This window comes from Melozone crissalis, unplaced genomic scaffold (genome assembly GCF_028551555.1).
Source record: "Melozone crissalis strain CALT ecotype California unplaced genomic scaffold, PUWL_Pcris_2 ptg000045l_1, whole genome shotgun sequence".
In the NCBI taxonomy this organism is placed as follows: Eukaryota; Metazoa; Chordata; class Aves; order Passeriformes; family Passerellidae; genus Melozone; species Melozone crissalis.
This window is the reverse complement of record NW_026535823.1, coordinates 12,445,071-12,453,758: the sequence shown is the minus strand read 5'-3', so window position 1 is coordinate 12,453,758 and position 8,688 is coordinate 12,445,071. Positions and strand designations below refer to the sequence as shown.

General features: G+C 37.4%; 1 protein-coding gene across 1 annotated transcript; it reads right to left on the bottom strand.

Moving 5' to 3' along the window:
- Nucleotides 1–1,112: 1,112 nt before the first annotated feature.
- On the bottom strand, nucleotides 1,113–7,979 carry HENMT1 (HEN methyltransferase 1). The gene is made up of 6 exons (XM_054286236.1): nucleotides 7,866–7,979; nucleotides 6,264–6,376; nucleotides 5,175–5,309; nucleotides 4,593–4,775; nucleotides 2,854–3,031; nucleotides 1,113–1,508 (listed from the first exon to the last, which is right to left on the bottom strand). Exons 1-6 carry the CDS (start codon nucleotides 7,977–7,979, stop codon nucleotides 1,113–1,115), a joined length of 1,119 nt encoding a protein of 372 aa, XP_054142211.1.
- Nucleotides 7,980–8,688: the final 709 nt, after the last annotated feature.

Below are 8,688 nucleotides of genomic sequence, written 5' to 3'. Positions count from 1 at the left end.
GATTATGTTTTTTTAACTGTATTTGAATACAAATCTCTCAGACATTCAATAAACTCATGTCTTCAGCTTGGAATCTATTCCTAAAGAATTGTCTCTTTCTTCAATGCAAAATATTACAAACTTAACTGGAAGTTTGAGTCTATTTCAGTTTCTCTTCCAGTTAAGGATTTCTTTTTAAAATGCTTTGCTTTTTTCTGCTTCTGTGTTATCACAAAGTGACATCTATATTATCAGGAAAATGTGTCATTTGGATTCCATTCTTTTTCTAATCTAGAAGGAAAATTTTAAATTCAGAACACTGATCAGAAGTGTTCTGTTCAACTATTCTGACCATAACCAAACAATCAATACACACATTATTTCCCTTATAATCAGGATACTGCACTCTTTTCTTGATGTTGGTGTTGGAGGGGTTTTTTTGGTTGTGTTGTGGGGTTTTGTTCTTGTTAAATTTTTCCCATCTACTCTATTAGGATTTTACAGTTTTGAACAAAAGCTGCACATGAAAACACAGAAAATTTTTCAACTACACCAGAGATAGGTTAGCATTCACAATTACTGCAGTTCTTTCAGTTTTTTAATATTCTTTCAAAAACAGAACAACTCTGCCAGTTTCATATTTTAATTCAGCAGGAACAACATTTGTTTTTCATCAAGGCTGAGGTTTTCATCATCTTGAAAAAGGCATCTATAAATTTTAAAGAAATTAAGAAAAAACTTGCCCTAAACTTATGTCTGACTCACATTATTCAGCACAACACAGTAGATGATAAAACAAACTATCCTTGATACTAACAAGAGACTACCAGAAATAATCTAGTAATGATAGCTCCAATAAAGCAATGGAAAGCAAACAGAAATGCTTCATTTTCTTCTTGGGAATGAAATCTTTCCTTTTAGCCCCTGATACTCACTTGAAACCCCTATGAGTTACTGTTACCTTTGTCAGAAGCACTCACCTTCACTCAGTGAGAGGTGCTGACAGATAACTACCACTGATGGAAGGTTAGAAAAGCTTTTGTGCTCTAGTTAGCATACAGAACATACCATTTGACAGCTTCTAAAAAAACCACCTTCATTACTTCACCTGAACTTCGTTTGAGAAATCTGATCTAATTCTCTTCATTTTCATGTTCAATATTGAACATCACAGCAGAACCATCACTGCTCAGTGTGATCTTGCCTGCAATAAGCTTGCATAACTTCTCAAAGGTACCACAAAGTCGATTCACTTTGGGAAAAGAAAAGATTGTTCTGAGAGGTATGTAAACCTCATTTCCACTGACAAATGGTTCCATGTTTTTTTCAACAACCACTTTTCCAAGATTGTCAGAAAAACAGTCCATTGAAAGTTGGAATTTGGATTTTCTCTCAGGATCATCACTGTACTCCTGACGTTTTGACATTAAACGGTGCTTAATGATTTGGGCTGTGAAAATAACTTCACTGATCACTGCATTCTGCAAGTACTTCTCATCTTTAAGACTTGGGTACACTGCTTTGAAGACCTTTACAATATACAAGAAAACATAAAATATTTATCACTATCACAAGCTCAGATTTTAACATCTGCTGTCCAAAAAAGCTGCTAAAATGGGAATATAATTTTTTATTCAATCCTGTTTTGCTTATTAAACAGTTTGAGGTAACAAAAACTAGGCAATATGAGCTGGTTTTCTTTATTACAACTACACTAGCAGTTAATTGAACTTAAACACCCCAAAACCCAACAGGCAATACCTGCAAGATACACTTATAGATCAGGCAAGGTAAAACCCTGCAATTCTTCACCTCTTTTCAATAATTTTCTTACTTCTCACATTATGGAGTTCTGGGGACAGTTTTATAGTGATGGAGATTCTAAACTAGTTCTGAATTGTCATCTGGAAACCAAGACTACAGCATGTCATTTATTGTTTTCAGAGTCAAACATTAAATATGCTCTCACAGCTGTAAGGAATGCTAAAAAATAAATTGTGACATCAAAATCTGGGAAATTGTAGTGTGTTCTACACTGAGCTATACTCCAAGGCAATTAAGGAAACAAAGCAGGCAATCTCATTCCCACCAGGTTACTAGGAAGTGTTTTATACCAACACACTTCCAGTGAAGTTCCACTGTCTATAATTATTTCTTACTTTCCAATTACACCTTGAAATATTGAATTATTCCTATAAATTAGTTACCTTATAAAAATTAATTTGATAAGAAACACACAAAATTAACACTCTTGTTTAACCTCAAAGGATACCCATGTCAAAACTCTGCAAAATGACCCTATAACAGGAGCTAATGAAAGCAATTTCTAGTACATGTCCATCACCTAGATGTATTTCCAAGTCTGGTGAGCATTAAAGACTATTTCATTAATCTGTTAAGGGCAATAGATGACAGGTGACATTTCACATGCATAGAAATTTTCAATACAGGAATTACAAATGTTTTTTATAGCTTGGAAGCAATAAAAGATTAAGCCATAACACAACTTTACGTTTCAGTTCAGGTCACATTTATCAAGACATGGTTTTTTAAAATTTTTTATGTATCTGAAAAATCTGTGTCATTGCCAGCAGCCACATAATAAATAAATAAATTTAATGACTAGCGGAAAAACAGCTGGCAGGAAGGAACAATTTCATTGCAAGAATGGGAGTATGTTAAGATAAGAATGATTATCCATATTGTTATTTAGCAAATAACCTAAAAGTTTAAGGCCTCTGTACAACTGCAAACACAAAGACTGAGACTGTCTTGCTGTGATTATCAGCAGTATTTCCTGGTAACAACCCCACAGGCAGTCACAGACAACTTTACTCTTTATTCACACCTCTAAAAGAAGAAAGCAATACTTACTGTTTTGTAAACTGCTTCCATGGGTTTCTCAGACTGAACAGATTCAGCACTTTGAGGGTATTTTCTAAAAAACACACCTATTTGGGTACAAAACCCAACCTTCTCCATTCCTGTTGGTGGGTGCCCGACACCAGTAAATTCCACTGAGTAATCATAGCATCTAGCAGTCTCTAGAGCCCTAAGAAAGACCAATTATTCCCATCATATGAAATATTCATCTTTCCATGTGATAAAGAGCCATTCTTAAGGAGAATCAAGACTCTAAAGATGCAAAGGCTTGAACATAATTTCTCTAACAATACTCCCAGGCCTGAAGATAAGCACTGTCACATCTTGTTGTACCAGAGCTGTAAGATGCTTACCATAATGTGAATCATTTAGTATCAGTAATTTAGCCATCCAAACATTACTGTTTCTTCTACAAAATGTGCATGAATGTTAATGCTCACAGCTGCTTACTCACCAGCCTGGAAGTCAGCTATACAATGATTTTCAAGAACAAGTTTATTTGAGAAGAACCCATGGAAAACATACACACCTTTAAACCACAAGAGACCAGTTAATAGAGAAAGTGTGGTTTGCCGTAAATATAGAAAGACTAAAATCTACCTAATCAAGGTTATAACAGTCTATGTAACACCTAAATGAAAATATCTTATATCATCAGCCAGTGTGAACAAATGGGGCAGGAAACCAAAACTGTGCTACCTACCTGCACTATTCTCCATGGAAAAGAAGAAAAATAAATTAATATCTCATGTATTTTAGAGAATAACGTAATATTTCTATTTCACAACACAAAGGCTTTCTCATGTTTACAGCTCAGAAAATGCCCACATTTCTTCAGTGATACCAATATTTTAAATTCATATCTATCTAAAAGCAAAATCTAAATATACTTGAAGTCACAGAAATTTTCTCTAAGGTATTCTAAGGTAGCTAATTACAGGCAGGTTTTAGTATTGTTATGTAGGGAAAAATACATGCTTCCAGCTTTGCAAAACCATTTACTCAAAAATCACTGGATACTTTCAAGTGTGTGGCAGAAACAAGGGGCAAAATTTCCAGGACAGCTACACCAAGAGTTGGCTACTGAGGTATGGCATTCTTTACTGTACCATGTATTTTCTTCCACAACTGCTTGACAGCTGAATGTTATCAGAGCGTCCCATTGTCTCTTTGTTTTATTTTTATTACATTCCTGATATTAAGGGTAAGATAGATCTCATATAACCCTCTGTCATGCATATATGATCTGCATTAAATCCCTCATTGTGCCATGATCCATTAAACTCTCCTTTGTTCAACATGCTGTGGCTATCTGATAATATCTGCTTGCATACTCTTACTGAGTGCTTTGATTACACACCATATAAAGCAAGCCCATTTCTTGGATTTTATGAAGAATTTCTATAGCAGGATATTATGCAAAAATATTAATTGATAACTTATCTTTCAACTGTGTTAATTGTGATAAAGATATATAAAGAGTAAGTAAAAGTTTTAAATCTTCTTTTGCACAGCAGTTAAAGTAAAAGCCAATTAAACCACCACCATAAAACACAAAATCCACAGAAAATGCTTAACTGCTCTCAACAGCAAAGCGACCACCAAACCAGGAGGTGACACTTCACTGACAGAAAACCACATAAATGAACCATTCTGAAAATGCACAGCCCCACTACTGGGTACTCAGAGCTGCATCATGTGCACCCAGCATATGATGTTCAGTACCTTACCAGCTTTGAAACTCTGCTTGGCTCCACTCGAATTTGTGGTCTGGATGCCTGTATAACATCACTCTTGGAAGCAAACAGTTGAATTCAGAATTTGGAGTGCTGATCACAACTATGCTTGGAGCCATGAAACCAAACACCACTTCAGGAAACTTCTTCAGCTCTGATTCTTCCAGGTGTTCTATTCTGAAAAGAGTAAGTTGATGTCTTTGTTTAAAAACACACTACTATAATCTTAACAACCAGTCAGAAGAACCCCAAACCCCTATTTGTAACTTATAATTTTACACCTATCTCTGCAATAAGAGCACTGGCACTGTGGCCAAGTGGCAGCACAGGGGATTTTGTCTGAGCAAATCTCCTCTTGCATTTTGTACTTTTTCATCAGTATGCTCTTCCTGCCATAAGCACTACCTAAATTACTTAGCATGATTAATTAAAACACAAGTTAGGAGCCACTCTTCTACTTTCTACTTTTCTAATTCTACTCTTCTGCTTGAAAGGTTTGATCAAGTCTGTTTGGAGCAAGGACAAAATTCCAAACTGAACTCTAAAAAAACCATTCTGTATTGTGCTGATACTCACAGTTCAATACACGTCACCAAGTCAAAACCAAGCATGCAAGGATCTTTGTGGGCAACTGAACCATGATGCAAGGTAACAGTTAGGGATCTTTCAGATGGCTGCAAATAATCAACAGGAAGAGGAGACAATGTATGCCTACAAAAGTATTAAAAATATCATGTTACAGGAAGCACCTTAAGATGTGATAAATAGTGCATGAAAATGAACTAGCTAACACCCTGCATAGATACCTCATGAATTTCAAAAAGGTTTACTTGACATGGATATAACAAAGAATATGCAATACAAACACTTCTTCTAACTACCTATCATAGGACAGAAAGAGCAGAAGTTAATGCAAAAACTGTCCTTTGTGTTTACAAAAATTTCCATTATACTCTCAAGTCACCTGGAAAGCCACTTATAAATTCTGATAATAGTTAAATTCCAGATACACAGTAAGTCTGGTTTAGACAAGCTTTGCAGGGTTTTGGAGGTAGTTTTGGCCAAGCATATTCCCTATTTTTTCCAAGTAAAATACACTGAGAAACCAAGTACATGTGCAAATTTCATTCTGAAGTACAGCATTAGACAAAACACAGAATAAATATTACATATAAAAGGTTACTTCTCCTCATTCTTGAGAAAGAGTGAGAGAAAACATCCAGATCCTACAGACTCAGTGAAATTGTGTTAATCTGCTTTCAGGAAATCTACATTCATCCCTTGGACCAACGCTTCAAAGATCACATAAACCTCTCATTTTAGAGAGGTTCTTAACCAGACCCCACACACTGAGCTAACCTTCCTATTTCAAAATGATAAACAAGTCCCCACCTTGGTGACTAAAGTCCCATGCACATCTCAAAAAGATCAAAACTGATCCTTCTGAAGACAATAATGTCACATATAAGCATACACAGGTATTCCTAACACCATGCACTAGTGCCTTTACAAACAGTGCATTTCTCAGATGTGCACACCCTGAGGCCTCTGCAAGCAGGGGGAATGACAGAGCAGCTTTTGGTGAGCTCCTGGCTCCAGCCAGGTGAACCCACCACACCACTAGGTAAAGACAAACACAAACCTCAAAGCAACCAAAGAGCTTACATTTTCTCTTTCATTACATTTGCACAGATATCTAGCCCAGCTAGCACTTCAATGCAACTGCAGAATTTCAGCATCCAGAGAAGGCTGCAATCAGCACATCCTAAATCTGCCACCTGTAAATTAGATATTAAAAAATGTATAAATGTTATATAGTATTAAGTAATATCAGAGACTTGCATTAAATTAAAATTCCATACTTATCAAAATAACTTTTTAATACAAAGCATTTCAGAATTGTAATTAAAATTTACAGCTGTAAGCAAGCAGGATAGATGCAGATTTGAAAATTCTTTTAAAAAATGTATTTGAAGACCCTGCAAGATTTTTTAAAAAGAATTAACCTTTTGTTACTACAGCTATAAACAAGTACATGTAGGACATCCCATTGACTCTGGAAAATGTCTTCCACATGAGGAACAGAAAAGTATGATTTCAAGTACAAAAGCTGCAGCAATTTTCACATTCACCACTGCTTTTCACTGGGCTGTTCTCCCCTCAAAACACTGAGAATAGGCTCACCAGCAGCCAAGTTAGCAGCAAAGAATCCGCATAAAACAAGTTTACAAGCTCAGTCTAATGTTTAAGTGGGGAACTTTGGGGATATTCAGACCATGAAGTCAAATAATAAGGCAGTCTTTCCTGTAAGCTAAAGAGATAGTTGAATATGTAAACCAACTCCCACTGTTCTTTCTCAGGCTCAGTCAAGGTTGAAGCACACTGCTGCTCCCCATGTGAAAATCCTGAGTTGTTTCTACCCAGTTTATCTACTGGCTGTGCAAACCCTCCCACATCCTAAATCAGAAAACCCAAACCTTTAAAGACAGATGCAACACTGGTGAATATGTTCTATTTTAAAGCATATTACAGTGTCATGGCATCATAGACTGGATTACATTTTTATTAGCTAGTAGAAGGATGATTACATAAGTAATGCAGGTGCATCAGTTTCTTGCATGCCCTATTAACATCACTTTAAGGGTTAAACACTGCAGACTTGAGAAGATCTTTTTGGGAAGGAAATGGGGAGGACACATTAGAAGAGAGCAAACACTACAGAATATTACTTAAACAATTTAACTTTTCACAGTGAGTAGTAAAACAAAAGTTCTGGTATACTGGGGGGACACAGGTGACAACACAGGTCACAAGATGTTAAGAAAGTGGAGATGAGTTAGCCTCACATAATCCCACACTCTCAATGTCACTTCTCATCTGAGACTATCCATGCAAATGATGAAATAAACCTGATGCACTACATGGAACCAACAGCTCTGGAAAGCAAAACCCAACTATGAGGAAAGCAACTTGAACCAAATTCCACAGCATTATATTAAAAACAGAATGCCCACTACATTCGAAAACAATCTAAGGCATTTCTCTTTTTTAAATATTCTCTTCTTCCTGTCAAGTAACATTAATTTTATGCACCCCTGCAAAACAACATATCACAAGGTATCTGCTAAGGGCATTCAGTTTTAACACTCCTTCACTACTATTGTTTGGTAATTAGGTCAACAGGTTATTTATGCATTTTGTGTCCCTGAGATGCCAAGTGTCAATTTACTTCCAAGTTTATAACCTAAAGAGACAAAACATACCAACCTTCTTAGGTTTGTACTTCTCCACTAAATCTTTAACAAACTGGTAGCGTTGTTTGTACAAAGGAGGTTCAAATTTAATAATTTGCCTAAACTCTTCTTTGAAGTTCTTATCCATAGTATTCTGGGAATCCTAAAATAAAAAGTTAACTCTTATTTTCTGAAGCACTTCACAATACATCCAATTACAAAGTTTGTTGTTTTCAGTGGTGTTTGAGTCCCAGTTAACCAGGGGCAGACCTGATCTGAGTCCTATTCAAAGAATGACAAAAACATTGGGATTAGCACGATTAGACTGTTCTCTCCACACGTAATTATGAAAATAACCTTATGCAAACGACTATAAATCACATACAAATCCAAAAAAGCAAATTTCATAATCTGTCACTCTCCATCCAGCACACCTGGACAGAGACCATAACCAAACACTACAACCAAACGCATTTGGGCCAAGCCTGCGCGCAACTTGATTGTTCTACGAGGTCTTTTACACACAAATAAAACTATGATTTTGTGTATATATACGCACAAAAGCCGGCTCGGTGTTCAGGCCAGTCCCCTGCCGCCCCAGAGCTCAGCGGGCCTGCTGGGCTGCCCTCAGCAGCGCCCGCCTGAGGCGCACCCGCGGCACGCCCGCCTGACCCCGCCGGCTCCTCAGCCGCCCTGGCTCCCGATCCCAGCCGGCTCCCGACCCCGATATCCACTGCCCGCGACAGCCACTGCCCCCGGCCCAGCTACCCCCTGCCCTAGCCGGGGCTCCCCCGTGCTTCCCGTCCACCTTCTCTCCCACGGCGAGCTCCCGCCTGGCACAAGCGGCCGCCCCTACG

What these genes read in the sequence shown, in the direction of transcription:
- HENMT1 (XM_054286236.1), bottom strand. Translation starts at nt 7,979, where the DNA reads ATGGATAAGAACTTCAAAGAAGAGTTTAGGCAAATTATTAAATTTGAA. An exon ending in TTGGTGACGTGTATTGAACT is followed by an intron (nt 4,776 to 5,174) that starts GTGAGTATCAGC and finishes TACTCTTTTCAG; the next exon opens with AATAGAACACCTGGAAGAAT. An exon ending in CAAGCAGAGTTTCAAAGCTG is followed by an intron (nt 3,032 to 4,592) that starts GTAAGGTACTGA and finishes GGTCTTTCTTAG; the next exon opens with GGCTCTAGAGACTGCTAGAT.